The following is an 18425-nucleotide window of genomic DNA, read 5'->3' on the forward strand; positions in this document are numbered from 1 at the left end:
TGTCCCTTTCTCTGTGTTTGCATTTTGTTAGGTGTTTAAGCGGGAAGCCAGAGTGCATGGGTGGGAGGAGAAGAGTGACCTCAGGGGAAGGTATGGCGGACTAGTTTAGGACAGTGGAGAAGTGTCTGAATTTGGAAGGCATAGGTCTAGGGAGATTTGTTTCTGGGTTGGATAATGGTGTTGACAATAGCCAGAGCTGCCCTGAGCTTTGCCTCTGTGAAGTTAAGCCTCAGTCACTGTCCGCCTTCATCAGGAGGTATCTCACTTGAAAGCCCTGTTTTTCTTATAGTTCCTAATCCCTTGGAGGTCTTACTTCTCTAATCCTTTAGCACTGCCTGAGGCTGCCTAGCTTGTCCTGCACCTGGGATTAGTCATCGCCATCAGCATTCCACAGAGGTTATGAGTTCTCCACAGAAAGTCCTTGGAGACAGAAGCTGGGATCCGGAGCAGGGGTGTAAACTGAGTCAGACTTCTGGGAAGGACTGTTGTGTAGATGGGATTGAACTGTGTGCATGTGTGTGTATTTGCATATGTATTTGTATTACACGCACGCACGCACGCTCTGATATTTCTGACACTGCCCATCCTGCTGATCCTGAATACTTTATGAAGTTTCCTTACCGTTTTGACAGCTGTTTTCTCACCTATGAAGTACACCATTATTGCTAAAAAAAAAAAAAAAAAAAAAAAAAAGAGCCACTTGCTTGGAGGAACAGCTTCTTTGAAAAGCACACGGGAGACTCTTAGGGGTTCTGAGGGGGCAGCAACAGCTGTGGTTTGTTTGGTGAGCACTAACTGCCGTCCAGCCAAGGAGGGGGGAAGCTGCATGTTATCTGCCTTTAATTTTTCCAGCCACTCTTTGGGGTGGAGAGGAGCCCTTGATAAACTTCTTTTGTGTAGCAGATTGTATTGATAATGAAAGTGGCAGTTGCCAGGATTTGTTGAAGGCTTTATCTCTGTCAAAGACTGTGCCAAGCTCCACATAGGACATTAAAAAAACATAATAACATCCACAGTCAAACCTCTGGCAGCCCTGACTTTACAGAACACACTCAAGACTACCAAAGAGCTGTAAGCAGAATTTCTAGGGCCCCCGAATCTCACATCCCAGAGGAATCTGGCTCTTGCCCATCCTGAGAGTGTGGCAGCTCAGTCCCTGAAGCGCAGCCTGTGAGACAAGCCTTGCTTTTAATTTGCTTCCATTAACACCCTGGCATATGTTACCCAGCTCGAGGTGCCCACCGCCTTGCCTCCTGTTCCCACACGCTCAGGGGGAAAAAACCATCTGCCAGGGGATCCAGGAGGAGAGACAGATGCCAGCCTTTCAGCCTCCACTCCCTGGAGAGCCATGGCCCTTCCTCCTTGGAGCTTTTTAGGCTGTCTCAGGCCTGCTGTCGGGAGCCCTAAGGCTTTTTCTTCTAGCTGACAGAAGAGACTTGATGGCACGGTCCCTGGCCTCAGTGTCTTCTGATGGCCGGATGAGAGGAGCCAGGATACAGAAGCCCAGCTTCAGGCTCTATGGACAGCTGGATTGCAGGGGCCAGTGAGGAGAAGGTACTGGGATTTATGAGGGATGGATTTCTGTAAAGGCCTGGTGCAGGCCCTTTGAGAAAGGTGCCATCACCATCTCCACAGGCCAGGCTTCCCAGTGCCCCAGGGCTGTATTTCTTTTGGAGTCCACGCTACCATCCCAGTGCTTCCATGGCATCAGGATGATGTGCTTTACACTGGGTTTCAGGACTTCCTTTTTGGAATTTTATTTCTCTGAGCTCAGAGTAGATGCAGGGAAGCTTTGATATTGTGTAGGCTCTTTTCTTGGTTTACAAGTAACCCAGAGGTCCTGGTGGGATATTCCATTGGGTGGGTGTGGAGTAGAAACGGAGGTGGCCCCTCTCTGATGGCCCCTTCTCTCCTGGTCTATTCTTCTTAGGGGCCCCCTGCTCATATCTTTGCCTTGGCTTTGATACAATGGAAGTGTGACTTAGCCTGCACAGAGTTTGGAAGGCAGCTGGTGTTTTCCCAACATGATCTGATGTTATGTTCCTGGTAGAAAGTATACATCTAGGCAAATTGTGCCCATCTGCCCTGTCCCTATAGGGATGGAGAGAAGAAGTAGTTCTTTATGAACATGCCTAGGACCATTATGGAACAGTGCAAGGAGGTGCAAAGAAGTGTGGACTCATCATGTGTAATGCCACCTCTTATGTGGAAGTCACCACAACTTGCAGTAGTTAGTTTTCTCCTTCTACATTTGGGTCCTGGGGATGGAACCTAGGTCATTCAACTCGGTGACAGATGCCTTTACTCATGGAGCCGTTTCAACAGTCCCCAAAATTGCAGTTTAAAGAACTTAATTAGGGCAGGATTTTATTTAATAAAGTAGTAGAGAGTCACAGGATCAGGTTGGAGCTAGCTAGCTGTCTGGATGTCCTTAAGGCTCTGGATGTCCCCTTTGGAGATGGCAGAGGGTCTGTGGAAGTTGCCAGCCAGAGTGCCTCCTGCACGGAGCCTACTGTCCCAGTAGTCAGGTGGTGCCAGCAGTAGGTGAGTTTAGCACAGGGGCTGTGGCACAGGCTGGCAGGATACATGATTGCTCACTTATTTCTCCCTGTGGCTTTTGCTGTCATTTTTCCTATGTTTAGAGGTGGTGCCAGGGCCACTGTGCCTATCTGCCATGTCCCTGCAGGATTATAGAATGTGAGTAGTTCTTTATGCCACCGTTGAGCCTTGTGCCGTTGAATATGCTTATATCCCTAGGCATTAGTGTCTACATGGTTACAGCCATAGCACAGTGCACTGGACACATCTCCTGGTTGTCTCTGAGACTTAGAAGTCTTGTCACTGTGAAGGAAGCTAGCTATCTGGATTTGAAAGGATCACAAAGGAAGTAATACCCTAGTTCCTGACCTCTGTAGCATACACCATGCCCAAGGCTACTACTCCTCCCTCCAAATGTTGCACCCTGTGGGCCAGTGCTTTATGCATTCCTGACCTCTTCCCTGACCTGGCCAGCTGTATTTCATCAGGATCTTGGAATCTTTGGATGAAGATAAAACTGGTTTGGGCTTGATGACTCCTGTTCTTTCGATCTGTGTGAGCTGCTGGCCTCTCTAAACTTCTTTTTTTTTTTTCTCACCACCAAGATGAGAAAGTCCACTTACTATTGTTTTATTTGGCTCCATGCTTTCCTTTGTGTTTGCATGTGTGTTTTCTCATTCCCTCTGCTTGGAAGAACCCCATGTCTCGGGTGGCGAATGGCATGCCCTGAGTGGTGGTGGTGGTTAGGGGCCTTTCCTTCCTTGATACAGGAAGGTAGAGCCTGCTTTCCTCCTGTGGGAAGCCGAGCAAGCTCCCTCTCCCTGCTTCTAATTTATTTACTGCGGTCAGCCAGTAGCCTTTTCTTAAACACTTATGTATGCAGATCTCATACTACCAGATGAAATAGTGTTTTTGTACTTAACCTGATCACCTTAACCTGTTGCGTTTCTCCAGATCTCTGCTCCTGTGCCCCAGTCTCTGAGTTTAGAGCTCATCCCTCGCCCTGGAGTCAGAGGGTCTACCTCTCACATCCTGATTTGGGTTAGCCCTGATTGGCTCTGTGGCTAGGTACAATTGCTGGCTCTGGGATTTAATTTGCTTTATGGTTGAGTGTTCCTTTCATGTAGCTCCTTTGAGAGATTTACCTGGGTTTTATATGTGCATACTTTATTTCTTTTTATTTCTGAGGGTTACTCTGGACTGAACACAGTGTAAAGTATTTATCCCTGCCTGGCATTGGGCTTGGGTTTTGGCGGTTTTGTGTAGTTGTCTACAGTACTGTCTTATGTAAATCTGTGGGCATGGGTTTCTGGGCATGTGGTGGGGGCATCTTTAACTTTAGGATGCTGTCACCCTGTCCTTTGAGGATTAGAGATGGGATAAAGTTCCACATCCCCTCCCACTGAAGGAATGTGTTTCTGTCATTTAAACTTTAGTCAGCTGGTGAATGCCATGGTGGTTTGGTTTGTGCATCTGGATGAGTGACTGCAGAGTCTTTCTACTCATTCAGTGACATTTGTGACTTCATGGTCAAATGTCATAGCTCCTGGGCCTGTTCATTACTAGGTTGTTTGCCTTTGTATGTTCTTGGTGTTCAGGGTGCTGACACAAACACTTTGTCAGACACATCCATTCTGTGTACTCTCATTTAGAAAAATAATTTCTTTGAAGAGTTCTGTTTTTTAAACATATATTGGTACTTTTGGTGTTCGTGGAAACCTGAGGCTAAAATTATGTTTTCTCCTAGGTGTTTCATGCTTCCCTCTTTAGTCTTCTTTGAGTTTATATGTTAGGTGCTCAGATGTGCGAGTTTGTGGAGGCTTTGTTATGATTGACAGGGTTCACTAGAGGATGTCTGGATTCCCAGACACACTGTGGTCCACACTGCCCCATGAGGTTGTAACTAATGCCCTCCTCATCTTGCCAACTGTCTGACTGTTATGTTCTTTCCTTGCTGACATTGGAAAGATGGGGCTCAGGACTCACTGGCTAGTGGCCATGCCATGATAGTGACCTCACTTTGTATAGGAGTGAGGCTGCCAGGGATGCGTGACTGATCTGGGGGATTTGATGTGAAGTTCTTGGTGTGTTTAGGTGACCCATAATGTAAAGCATTTATGGTAAACTATGTGATTCTTAAGATTGTAACTTTCATTTTGGAAATTCAAAGTTTTTTCACTGAAGCAAAGTTTTCCTGAAATTGATAACTATTTTGGTTTTTTTTTTTTTTTTTTTTTGTAACATTGTTACAAATAGTGTAACAATGAATCCAACTATATCACTGTTAGCCAGAGATGACACAAGCCACTCTGTATCTAAAATGCCAGGGAAACTGGGGTATTGCCAAGGTATGTGAAAGCTACTTTCCCTAGTAAGTGCAGAACTGGGAGCCATGCTCCTTGAAGTAGAATAGCTTGCTTGGCACAACCCTCATCGTTGCTCCCTGCAGGTGACTGCCATGCAATTTCTGTTTCAGTTGGTTTGGCTTTCATCTGTAGAGTTTGCAACACTACGTAGATTTATTTTATTTTATTTTTTTTACAAACTTGATTCACTTACCTTAAGTAATCACAGCAAAAATGATCTCGAAAAACCGACATGGAACTGTTGGCTTTTTGTGTTTGTTTTTTTTGTGGTGCTGGCTATTGATACCAGGGCCTGGAGCATTTGAGACAAGCCCTCTGGCACTGATCCATACTCTGGCCCACTGACTTTTCCATAGTTGTCAAGATTCTGGTGTATGTGGTGCGCATGCACGTTGTTTGCTTGTTTGTTCACTTGGGTAATATGGCACTGTATTTATTTTCTCATCACTGTCCACTGTGCCCTTCATGATACCCAGATATTTCCACAATGAGTTTCTTGTTATGTAATGTTCACATTTTTTTTTTTTTTTTTTTTACAATGAATGAAACATAAACATGCCCTTCCCAGGGCTGTGGAGATAGATGCTTCAGCGGTTAAAGCACTTGTTCCACAGATGTGAGGAGCTGAGTTAGGATTCCCAGAACCCAGGTAAAGGCCAGGTAGGTGTGGCAGACACCTTTAATGCCAGCCTGGGAAGGTGGAGAAACGGGTTCCCAGACTAAATTGCTGGTGAGGTTATTTATATAGGTGAGATCTGGGTTTCATTAACAGACCCTGGCACAATGAATAAGGTGGAGATCAACCAAGGATGAGACTAGACATCAACCACCATGTGCACATGAACTCACACATGCACGCATCCCCACACGTGTGCCCTTCCATATGTGCCCACATACATGCAAACATCCACACACATGAGGATGGAAACAGAAAAAAGCAGCATACTGCCCCCTTCTCTCTGCCTTTAGGTTACTGTAATTGTCTCTTCCCCTCATCTGGCTTTCACTATCCCGGCTCCGCCTCAGTGTCATTCTGGAATTATCCTTTCAAAATGGAGAGAAGTCAAGACCACTTTTTCTTAAAAAACAAAAACAAGACCAAAAACCATTTGCCACACCTGTTCCTGGTGCTGTGGTCCCTGTGTTGTGCATGGCTCTGAAGTATGGGAGCAAGAAAGTCTAGGATTGGATCTTACTCTCTTTAAATTTTGAATACATCCTTGGGAACATAGTGCCCAACAACTGGCTAATTAAATTGAGGTGAATTAAACTGGACTGATGTAGGTAGGGCGGGGATATGGTGCTTCCTGTGTCACATCTGAACTCTCCTTCCTGAGTGACCTGAGAGCTTCTTTTCCGTGGGCTCTTCATGTGAACCGGGAACTCCTGCCCTATGAATACTGTCGATGACTCGCACTCAGACAGCAAAAATCACATCCAGATCCTGCCTGCCTTAGCTTCCTACAAACCAATGGAACGGTATTTTCTCTTGGGACTTCCTTGAATGAATGAATCTAACTTCAAGGGTCACCACAGGTTCTGGAAAGGATGGGTTCTGGGGATTTTCATACCCATCCTCAGGAACTCCTCCTAACCTGCCTCTAACTCAGTCCGCAAAGATGATGCTCAGAACCATTCCCATGCTCTTAAAGACTTTTCTTCCTGGCATGGATGGATATTTCCAAGATTCGTACAGCATCTTCCTGAAACCCAACAAATCACCACTGGTGTGTTGACACAGGAGCTTGCTAAGAAGAGATTCAGGTTAGGCTCCCACTAGTGTCTGGGCTGAGGATCCTACTTACAGCCTCTGGGTCTTCCCAGCTGCCATCGGGGCAGCTGACTTCAGCACAGGTTAAATAATCATGTCTAGAGTCACCCAGCCTCCCAGATGACGACCGGTTCCGTTATTAAGGCCATCAGATGCTTTCTTGCCGAGGGAAACTTAACAACCCAGCAGCCTCAAACCTCAGCTGCTACTTCTGGGAACGCAGAGACCAACCTTTAAGCCGCCTCCTTAGATTATCTGCTGAGGCCAGGGGAAGTGTTTGGAAGAATCTGCTGGAGGAATCTGAACTGTAACCCTATAAGGGAAAATATGCATGGCCGCACTGGGGTGCTGGCTGCTTCACTTCCTTGCTGCTGGAGTGCTGGGTCCCTTCAGTATGTGCCCAAGAGTGAGCTCCAGCAAACAAGGCCCTGCCAGGTGAGGTAGCTGCCTAAGGGGCCCTGTAGGAGCTGGCCTTCCACCTCACTTTTCTTCTGTTCTAAAGATGTCACAGAAGATGCAGTTACTATTCAGGGACAGCATTTTTTGTTGTTGTTTGTTTTTTAAATATCTCTGGAATTTTCTTTTTAAGACACATCTCAAGGATCCTGCCTGTTAAAGAAACCAGAAATTCCCTAGTGAATTGGTTTACCACACAGAGCAGGTGCCTGTTGACACTGTGCTAGACATTGCTGCAGAGAGATGCACACTGTGGTTCCTGACTGCAGACTGGCTCCTGCCTGGGGGAAGAGACAGACTTCCCCTTGGTACAGTGTCAAGTAGGATGGAATGAGGGTATTTGGGGGAATTTTTTTGTAGGGAGGTTATTAGCAATTCTTGTGTCCTTGGCCCCAGTCTGTGTTCAGTGGTTAGCATTCCATCCAGTGTGGGGTGCTGCATGTCAGGGCTGACAAGGGAGGGGCTCCCTGCGCAGAAATTTTCTCCTCAGCCTGCTGCCACAGGCTGGGCACCTGCTGTTCCTATCTCACTTCTGTCACCTGTTTTGGGGATGATAAGATCATGAGGGACCAATGAGAAAAGAGCATGGAAAAATACCTGAGAGCATGCTCAGGTATTAGAAGGCCATTAGTGTGTGTGTGTGCAGTCCTTGGACCAGGGTCCCTCAGGGAGAGTAAACTGTGGCCTTGAGCCATACTTTTAGTTCTTGAAGGAAAACAACCTCAACTGAAGAATTAGTTGCCCAGATCAGATTGGCCCTTGCCCATGTCGATGGGGCTTTTCCTTAATTGCTAACTGAGGTGGGAGGAGAGGGCCCAGTCCACTGTGGGTGGGAGGTGCCATCCCTGGGCAGGTGAACCCAGGCTGTATAAGAAAGGTAGCTGGGTAGGCCAAAGAGAGCGAGCGGGTAAGCAGTGTTTTTCCTTGGTCTTCAGTTCTTGCCTTGGCTTCCCTTGGTGATGGACTAGAAGGCAGGAGAGGAAATAAAGCCTTCTCTCCCCGAGTTGCTCATGGTCACGGTGTTTATCACAACAGCAGGAAAGCAAGCTAGGACTGGAGTGAGGCGGAGCTGGAAGGTTAGTCTTGAAGGATTAGACTGATGCTAGGCCAGCCCTTCTGTGTTACAGCGAAGGGGTTCTTTGAATGCTGGCTCAGAGGAGTTGATGCCTCTTCCATGGAGAGCAGAATTCAGTGTATGAGAGGAGAATTGGAAGGGCCCCTCCCCAGCCTGCCTGCTGTGACTCCTGGTTAGGGTTTGATTTCTGTCAGTGGCTTTGCCCAGGACCTCTGTAACCGCTTCTAGAAGGTGAGGCAGTGTCTGCCTCAGGTGGAAGTAGGGTGGCCCCAGCAAGCATGGGCATTCCCATTCCCTTGTCTCTCCTGACCATTGCCTCTCCCAGTGAGCCTGGTAGGCCTTGTGGCCTGCAGGTGTGCAGGTGTTTAGCATCTGTGTTCTGAGAGGAGTCTTCCCAGTGTTTGCCTAGGAGTCACCTAAATTACTCTCCCTTCCCACTGCCATGCACAGGTGGCATCTCCAGGTCACAGGAGACCTGTGAGACTCTTGCTTCACCCCTGCTCCCTGACTGTTCTAGCACAGTCTCCCTTCATCATGAGACCTGACTGTTGTCCCTATAAAGTATTGTATCCCCTATGCCCTGGTGTTTTATAGATAACACAGATAAACCGAGTACTGTGGGCTGAGCGAGATTCCAACTGCCCTCACAGTGACGTGGTTGGGTAGACAGGGTTTGCCTTTCCCGTAAGACCTGTCAGTTAATGTCCTATGTCATTCCTGCAGTGACATTCCAGTGCTTTCTGTGTGGACTGTGCTTTAGGTTTCCCGAGGCAAGCAAAGAACAAGCCTGTTCTTACCAGTTGATGAGGCTTTACCCACTGGGCCATTTCACTGGTCTAGAGCTAGCAGTCTAAAGATATTTGTTAACTTAGCAAACAGCAGTCAACATTACATATTAATATGTGTTAGATAGTTTATGAAAATATCTTCATTTACTAAAACAAGACAAGTAGAAAGAGACATTGTTGGGTACTTTTGCTGGCATGTTTGACATCAGGAAGACAGCTGGATTCTTGTCTATGTTCAGACTGAGGGGAAGGCGTCTTTATGGTGGAAGTGCCCTCGCTTGGATAGGTAGCCAGGAAGGATGGGGTTTTAGTAGCCTCTACAGAAAAATGGTGACCACTTTCTTTGCACTGTAAGCGACTGCTGTTTCTGATGCTGTCTGGCTCTGGCACACAGGACAATGTCAGATCCTTTGGCATTTCAGGTGGGTCTGTTACTCACACTTGCTGTATAGTACCAGAGCTATATAGATCTCTCACTGTGGTTAGGTGGCATTTGCAGTACCCAAAACTGATGTTTCTCTTGACCTTGTTGGAAAGTATAGTGTTGGGGGCTGTTGGGTTCACACAGACTGACACAGACCCCAAAATACTTAATGGGACTTCAGAAAGCTAAAAAAAAAAAAAAAAAAAAAAAAAACCTTTCAGCTGTTTCCTTAGAATCGATAAATGTAGTTAGTTTGTTTCTGAGGGCTTTGGGGTGTAACTCTGTGCCATGTCCAGCACACATGAGGCTCTGGCTAGTGGCTGAAGAAAAAGCATGAATGAATGGTTGTAGCTGTACTTGTTCATTCAAGTCAGGCGGCACAAGTGGCTCCTTCTCCAGACCAGCATGCTGCTATCTGCAGAAGGGCTTCCAGAGCTACAGTAGAGGAAAGGGCCAGTCTTAAGGGTTGAGACTTGATAAAAGCAATAGTTTTTACTCCCTGAGTAATGTCAGGGATGTATCAAGGGTACTCTTCAGGAAGAGTGGCTCTCAACTTGGAGAACACCATGCCTCTAATGAAGCTAGGTGCCAGTGCTTGAGTCTAGGTGCCAGTACTTAAAGCTTAGTGCCAGTGCTTGAGGCTAGGTTCCAGTACTTGAAGCTGGGTGCCAGTGCTTGAGGCTAGGTGCTAGTATTGAAGCTTTGTATCAATACTTGAGACTAGGTGCTAATACTTGAATCTTTGTGCCAGTGCTTGAGCCTGGGTGCCAGGGCTAGACGTGTTCATGTATGCCGTTTCACCCTTGTATTTATATGCCCCATCATCACAGCAGCGGGAAACTATTGGGAAACTATTGTGGACCTGCCAACACTGCAAAGGGTTTCAGACTGTCCTGCAGCTCACATCATCAGTTAAGTTGTTGATACAACCCTGCATTCCAGTCTCATGCACAATGTCAATGTCTGCCACCGTTTGAGCGGGAAAGACATGAGGGAGGTCACCACCTGATCTGGAATCTTGGCTGCCCTGACACCTACTATCCTTACTGCGGTGTGTATAGTACCTCTGTCATCCTGGTGAAGCTCAGAAGAGCAGGTAGGGGATGAGCTTTGGAACCTGTGTGTTGGTGGTTATTTGAAGACTGATGTTTTAGTCTCTGGTCTCTTTCTGGACACTGAGATTCAACATCACCCACTGACATGGAATGATGTCTACTTTGGGGCCATTCCGTCTGTTGGCTTTGGCTCTGACTCTTCTCGTTGAGCTTTGCTGCCCCAAAGTAAGGCTGAAGGAGCCGTGCATGTGTTAGGAAGATCGAGTCTGTGGTGGGCCTGGCTTAGCATTCTTGCCTCTTGTGTTAAAATGTAGAATACTTCATCCCGTGATCGGACTGAACATGAGCCACTGAAGTGACACTCACACTCCTATTATGTCATCAGCAAACTCTCAACCTGACGATCCCTCTTTCTTCTCTCTCCTTTCTTTCCAGCAATGGAAGAGTTAATAGTTGAACTCCGCCTCTTTCTGGAGCTCCTGGACCATGAGTACCTCACATCAACTGTCAGAGAGAAAAAAGCGGTGCTTACCAACATCCTTCTGCGACTGCAGTCATCCAAGGGTGAGTGTCACAGGCTGCCAGGCATCCTTGGTCCAGATTCCTAGGCTTCCAAGTCCTCTTTAACCCACCTATTTCTAAACTGCATTCATTTGTTCTCTTCCAATATATCCTCTGACACTATCCCCTCCATGAATTCTTCCTTCAGTCCCCTCCCTCTCTCTCTGGTCTGGTCTCAGGTAGACTTTTCACAGTTAGGTGGAGAACCATGATGCCCCCACCACCCGTTTACAGGATTGTTGTAAAAGATCAAAGAGGATAAATATTTGCATCATTCTCTAGAGGGTCCAGAAAAGGCTACTCCTGGTCTCCTCCTCCTCACCCAGATCTGTGGTTTTGCTTAATCCCTACAGGCTTTGAAGTGAAAGACCATGCTCAGAAGGGAGAGGCCAACAACCTGCCAGCACCACCCCAGATGCCTCTGCCAGAGATCCCTCAGCCATGGCTGGTGAGTTGACATCCACCCACCACCCACATTGCCACGGGAGGCCTGGGCTACTCTTGTGCCTGTCAGGCCTGTGATAGAAGTCAGTGCTGAGAGGCTTCTCTGTGCCGGAGATGCTCCTTGGAGTGTGTTCCTAGGGTCCCGCAACTGCTAATAACAGAAGGAGCTCCTGTTTCTCTGTAGATCCTGGAAACACAGGTTCTTGGAAATCTGTTAGGACAGGTGAAGGGGAGTCAGCAGCAGTCGGAATCTTGTCCAAGGAGCCTGAGAACTCTGCCCGCTTTCTGTGTGACCTCTGACATTCACTGCTGTGTTCCAGGGTGAATTTTTTTTTTCTCAAGAGAGAAAAAAAATATACACACTACAGAAATGTACGTTTCAGTTGCGTTGATGTATTTCAACGTTGTATGGGTTCAGGGTCTCTTTTTGGTATAGTTTTTAAACTGGAGATGCCCTCGTATGCCATGCTGTCTCCCGTCAGCCCTTCCTGTAGCTTTATATCCTGCAGCTGGCTCCATCAGGAGCACTGGCTTCATTCAGATGAGGGCAAAGTGGTCACTCGCTGCTCTTTCCTCATTTGCTTTGTCAGGTTGGGGTCTGAACTGGAAGAGGCAGGGTTGGGCCTCATCTGTCTCCGCAGTCCTGTCTGTCCATCATGCTGTGGCCTCTTGTCCGTGGTGCCTCTTGCACAGTATTCTACCTTTCTCCAGCTTTCCTTTCTTCTATTGGGACAGACATTGAAAAGCTCAATCTGTGATTGTGCAGAGTGAGATGTTGATGGCAAGAATGAATACTACCAATAAAGCTGTAATTATAACAGTGTGCTGTAGTAAAGGGGATCTCAAACTTGGTGGTTATTTATAGAACTTAGACTGTAGAATGTGTTAACTACAGATGGGGGGACAGCTGTTATTTTATGTAATCCTCATGGCATGGCTTTTAAAAACTGTTGAACGCTTTATAGCAGCGGTTCTCAACCTGTGGGTCAAGGCCCCTGGGGCGGGGGTCAAACAACCCTTTCACGGGGTCATCTATGACCATCAGAAAATGCAGTTATATTACATTCACGGCAGTACCAAACTACAGTAATGAAGTAGCAAAATAATTTTATGGTTGGGGGTCACCACAAACTGAGGAAGTGTATTAATTAAAGGGTCGCAGTGTTAGAAGGTTGAGGATCTCTGCTCTAGAGCATGTGAAGAGTGTGGCTGCCAGTTTTTGGAAGAAGGTTCTGAGGATGTGTGATCTACTGGGGGTTATTGATAAGCAGTGAAGGCAGGAATTGTTTTCTGGCATGGCTGGCCCGCAGCTGGTTCCCTGTCAGGCTTGGGCTTGTCCTCCAGTCAGGCTCCAGCACGTCCATGTGCCATGAGGAGGGTGTGGAGGTCAGAGGAATACTTGTAGGAGTTAGGTTTCTCCTTCCATGTGGGATCTCATTCAGGTCGTCAGGCTTGAGGGCGTGGTCTTCATCTGTGGAGCCATCTTGCCAAGGCCATAAGCTTATTTTTAAACATTGGTTTCTTTTCCTTTCCTGTTGTAGAAACTTTTTACTATATTATTATTATTATAATATCATTTGCTATTTTTAGTTACATGAAATCATATTACAAAAGTATTTCATTCAACAACACTAGTACTTTCTACTGGTAAATTGTTTTTGCAAATTATGAACTGGATGGAAATCAATGGTCCACTGTTTTCTGATTTAAATGATTTGCTCTAGACTAGTCTTGAACCCATGGCATTTTGTGGCAGACCAGCATTTGGTACCCTCTAGTCCATTGTCAACATGTTGTGTCTTGGGAGTGTCTCAGAATTGAGGGGGAGGAATGGATACCTAGAAGCAGGCAGGAGAATGGTGGAGGTTGTAGGGGTTACATGGTGTCTCCTGCACAGCCTCCCGCTGGACTTTCCTGGAGTGCACACCCTGCAGGGCCAGCTGGAGGAACAGAGGAGCCCTTTGGATGCCAGTTTCAGAATAAGAGTCCTCACTGAAGGGTCAGCACTTTGTACCATTTTTATTTCTGTGGACTTTGCTTCCAGTCTAGTGTTGGGCTGTGGAAGGGTATCCTGGTTCTTGGGTTGTGGGTTGTGTTTACCTACAGTCTAGTTCACCCAGTGACAAGTTGGTCAATACTTAGAGAAGAGCCTGCTGGCCATGAGCCTATAACATTGTGTGGCCACCTGTCTGGTCATTTTGCAGAGGAACTGGAAGCTATCTGTGGCAACTTTGGCAGTTAAGCAATTGGCCAAGGCACTCTACTACTTACTACGTGTTACTGATTATGACGTAAGATTGTTTTTCAAGTAGATTAAAAGTAAGCATTCAAAGTTGGCTTATGTTTCCTTCCTTCCTTCCTTCCTTCCTTCCTTCCTTCCTTCCTCCTTTTTATGAGGGCTTTTTGAGGGTAGTGGGGAGACAGGTCTCTCTGTGTGTCTAGGCTGACTTGGAATTAATTGTATATGCCAGGCTGGACTGGAATTTGTACTCCTCCTGCCTCCACCTCCCAGTTTTGAGCTCACAGTTGTATTTCTTCATGTCTGTCTTTCCTAGGGTTTTTAGTGAAGAAAGAGTTTATCATGTGAGCTGGTCAGTCAGTAAATTTGGGCTTTGGGGCAGGCTTTTGGCCAGGCACCCTTGATTTTTGAAGGCTGACTTTGTGGCAAATTTGCTTCTTGTGAGAATGGACTGGGAAGGAGACCACACTGGGCAGAGGGGCCCCCAAATGAAGGCACAAACCCAAGAGTGAGCCAGATGTACCCAGAACCATGTGAGTGGTAGATCCTAGGATTTGGGTGCGTAATGCCCAGAGGAGGCCGTAGTGCTGGACAGGCTGACGGGTGGGAACTGTGAGCTTATCGTGGGAAAACATGGCGTCTGTCCTAGTTTTCGTTCTGCTGTGGTGATAAACACAACGGCCAATTTAGCGGGGGAAGGGCTTCTCTGGCTTATGTGTCCTGCTCACTGATGGGAAAAAAGGAACAAAAATCACAGCACAGTATCTGTGACACACACCAGCTACAGTTATTTCCCATGTTTGCAAACTGATAGTGTGCTCTGGTTTTTGTCTTTTTGTGGCTTGTAGCATCGAATATTGCCTTCTGTCTGTTGCTATAAATACTTGTTGCTGCAATAAAATGACCACGTTGCTTTTCGGGAAGAATCTGAAGACTCTGGAATTTTCTGCTGGAAAGCCATTGGGTGCTCATTGCTTACTGGGCCATTCAGCCAGGGCTTAGAAGGTGGGAGAATTAGGACAGTGGAGCTTCCAGCTGTGTTTCAGAGACAAGCAAGGACTTGATCAGGAATTGGGCCAAGGGCCAGTTGAGTGATATTTTGACTAAGAATCTGTGTGTGCTGATCATGCTGGGGCTGAAGAAGGAGCAGGCAGGCAGTCTTGACTCCCCCAGTGATGGACTGGAATTGAGTTGAAGCCAAATGAAAACCTTTTCTTCTCTGTGCTGTTTTTTTTTTTTTTTTTTTTTTTTTTTTTTTTAAATCAGGATATAAAAACAGAAATACCTCAGCAACAGAAATGAAATTCATTATTACTTAAGATTGTTTAAATAAGAATTATCTGTACATTCCTTTTGGTTGGGTTGTCCTGATATACCAGCTTTCTGAAATTACTATCTCTTGTCATTTGTCAAGTAAATTAAAATTAAAGCATTCAAAGATGGCTTATGTTTCCTTCCTTCCTTCCTCCCTCCTTCCCTCCATCTCTCCCTCCCTCCCTTCCTCCCTTCCTTGCTTCCTTCCTTCTCAGACAGGCTCACAATATAGACCAGGCTGGCTTCAAACTCACAGAAATCTACTTGCCTCTGCCTCCCCAGTGCTGGGATTAAAAGTGTGTGTTGTCACCATACCCAACTTTCTTTTGTTTTGTTTTGTTTTTTTACATTGCTCACTAATGTTGGCCAAGGGTCAGCTTTGTAACATAGATGCTGCTCTCAGAAACCAAGGGAACACCTGGCTGTTCTCAGATTGCTCCCAAGTGAACATGCCTGCCACCCAGGGTGGGCTGTGTCAGCGGGAGCCTTGTGCATGATGACCGTGCTTCATCAGCTAGTGCTAATTCTCCTGAGGGATTGGGGGTTGTGAAGTGAGCTTGGGGACATGGGAAGCCCTGTGAGCACCAGGATGTGCAGCATGGTTGGTACTCATGCCATCGTCCTCAGGGAAGCTATGGACCAAAGCAGGCATAAGTGAAGTAGAGCCAGTTCTGTGAAGAGCTGGCCTTTTTGGACAGCTCTTGCTAGTTGTACATGGTTTGCAGAGAGCTGAAAGGTTTGGACTAGTGGGTACTTCACTGGAAATGGATTCCCCATGTGTGGTGTTGACTGATACCTGCCTCAACTCTGAAGCCAGTTCCTGTGATGATCTCTTTCTGCTTCTGTCCTCACAACACCATGGGGTCTGTGATTTGGATGAGACTGTCCCCCATAGGCTGGTGTCTTGGTTAATGTTTTACTGCTATGAAGAGATACCATGACCATGACAACTCTTATAAAGGGAAACATTTAATTGGGGCTGGCTTATAGTTGAGAGGTTTAGTCTGTTTTTGTCCTGATGGGAAGCATGGTGGCACATAGGCAGTCGTGGTGTTGGAGAAGTAGCTAAGAGTTCTAAATCTGGATCGGCAGAAGTGAGTGAGATCCACTGGGCCCAGCTTGAGCCACACCCACTCCACAAGGTCACACCTCCTAGTGCCACTCCCTAATGACCAAGCATTCTAATCTATGGGCCTATAGGGCCATTCCTTTTTTTTTTTTTTTTTTTTGGTTTTTCGAGACAGGGTTTCTCTGTGTAGTCCTGGCTGTCCTGGAACTCACTCTGTAGACCAGGCTGGCCTCGAACTCAGAAATCCGCCTGCCTCTGCCTCCCAAGTGCTGGGATTAAAGGCATGCGCCACCACCACCTGGCGGCCATTCCTATTCAAACCACCACAGCTCTGGTATTTGAACACTCTGTCCCCAGTTGGTGCTGCTGTTTGTTGGGTGAGGCATCCTTGCTAAAGGAAATGTATCACTGAGTATGGGTTTTGATAGCTTATAACCTGACTCACAGAGATCCACTTTCCCCTGCCTGGTGTTGGCACCACACCCCACTTTCTTAGCCATTCTTTTTTTGTTTTTTGTTTTGGTTTGGTTTTTGGTTTTTTTGAGATAGGGTTTCTCTGTATAGCCTTGGCTGTCCTGGAACTCACTTGGTAGACCAGGCTGGCCTCGAACTCAGAAATCCGCCTGTCTCTGCCTCCCAAGTGCTGGGATTAAAGGCGTGTGCCACCACTGCCCGGCTTCTTAGCCATTCTTAAATGTTCAGTTGGTTGCTGAATCCCCATGGCACTTTTTTTTTTTTTTTTTTTTGTCTGACAGATGGGATTAGAGAATGCTTTGTGACGATATATTAAAGTTAGGCATTGGAAGTCAGGCCTGGAGCTACTGAGTCTCTGCATACGTGACCCCACATTCCTCTTCGTCTCTTGTCTTTCCAGAGTCTCATCATGTGGTCTCCGTGTGGTCTGGTGGCATCTTTCTCTTGCATTCACCCTGTGGAATTTTAGGCATGCACCTGGACTCCACTCCTGCAGTCTCCTCTGCTTTTCCACTCTGGTGCTGCCTCCTGATGGCTCTGTTCTTCACTGTCATAGGTTAAGGCTGAGAAAGCATAAGACAATGCGTGCTGGGTCGTGCTGGGTAGTCACTGTTGCACGCAGATCAGAGAGTGGGTGGAACAGTGAATGCTTTGTAAAGGACTGTGTGTCAAGACTGAAATTTTTAGTGTTAGGATGCAAACTATCTATCTATCTATCTATCTATCTATCTTCAGTTTTATAGCCCATGGGAAAAAAAATTCCCAAATTCTAATCCTCTTGGCCAGGGAAACTCAGACTTTGACATGTGTGTTCTGTGCTGCCAAGCATCCCCCTGTTGCTGGTGTGGGGCAGATCTCACCAGAACTCTGCTTTTCTTATTTCATAGTGTCTCATTGTTGTCTGTTACTCTAAATAGATTGATCTTCTGGAGCCAGGAAAGCAATACAGACACATCCCTGGATGTGTAAAATTGGAGTCAGAAAGTGGTTTCTCAGCTACCGTTAGTTTGGGGGCTTCTCTAGTATTTCTTATACAAAGACCTCTGTGATATCTGGGGTTATGCCATAGGCAGGGGGATGGTGAGGGGGCAGAGCTCCAACTATGGGGAGGTGTTTGGCCATAATGGCATTGGGTAAGATGGGGGTGCGGAGGTGTGCGTCTCCTTAGGAAGCAGGAGGTCTGGATGTGGTGATATGGACTCTAGTTGCCTGCTCACTCCGACAGCCCTTCTCTGCTCAACATCACAATGGTGCTACAGAGGGGCTCATCTATCTGTAACTCTAGCTCAGGTCTGATGCCCTGTTCTCTCTGCAGGCATGGGCATGTATGACACACACAGGTGTGCATGTGTGCACACATGTGCACGAGCACACACACTATCAAAAATGAATTTTTTTTAAAAAGTGGTAAGTATTGTTGGACTCTAAAGATTCAAAACCAGGGGACGTGCTCCCCCAGAGACACTCATGGACAGGATTCACTGCAATAACATGAGGTTTATTGATGATAAGATGACAAGATGACAACCAGTATACTGGGGTTCTCTTGCATGCAGGCAAGAAGAACCCCGAATTAAAGCTAAGGGCAGCTTATATACTGTTTTTACAGAATTTACGAGGGCAGTAATGCAATTACTTCTTAAATAATAACCATAAAGGCCAAACTCCAACAGCCATTCCCAGGCCTGGTTTCTAAGTAACTCAGATTTGCACCTTATCTTTTTACAACAAAGAAGGTCAGCTTAAGTAGCTTCTGTTTACCCAGGTTTACTGTGTTAAGGGCTCATAAACTCCTATCTTGGGTCTTTCTTCCTGGAATGTTTGTTTGAGTCTTTGGAATGTGCTCTTCCC

General features: G+C 46.6%; 1 protein-coding gene across 2 annotated transcripts in view; it reads left to right on the forward strand.

Moving 5' to 3' along the window:
* Afap1 (actin filament associated protein 1) overlaps positions 1-18425 on the forward strand; it is a 109771-nt gene that overhangs the window by 31736 nt on the left and 59610 nt on the right. For both annotated transcript variants that reach the window (XM_034508766.2, XM_034508765.2), the window contains exons 2-3: positions 10909-11037; positions 11388-11482. In XM_034508766.2, the coding sequence (XP_034364657.1) occupies positions 10911-11037; positions 11388-11482 (222 nt within the window). In that variant the 5' untranslated portion in view covers positions 10909-10910. The remainder of the gene's footprint in view (positions 1-10908; positions 11038-11387; positions 11483-18425) is intronic.

This window comes from Arvicanthis niloticus, chromosome 7, assembly GCF_011762505.2.
Source record: "Arvicanthis niloticus isolate mArvNil1 chromosome 7, mArvNil1.pat.X, whole genome shotgun sequence".
Lineage (NCBI taxonomy): Eukaryota > Metazoa > Chordata > Mammalia > Rodentia > Muridae > Arvicanthis > Arvicanthis niloticus.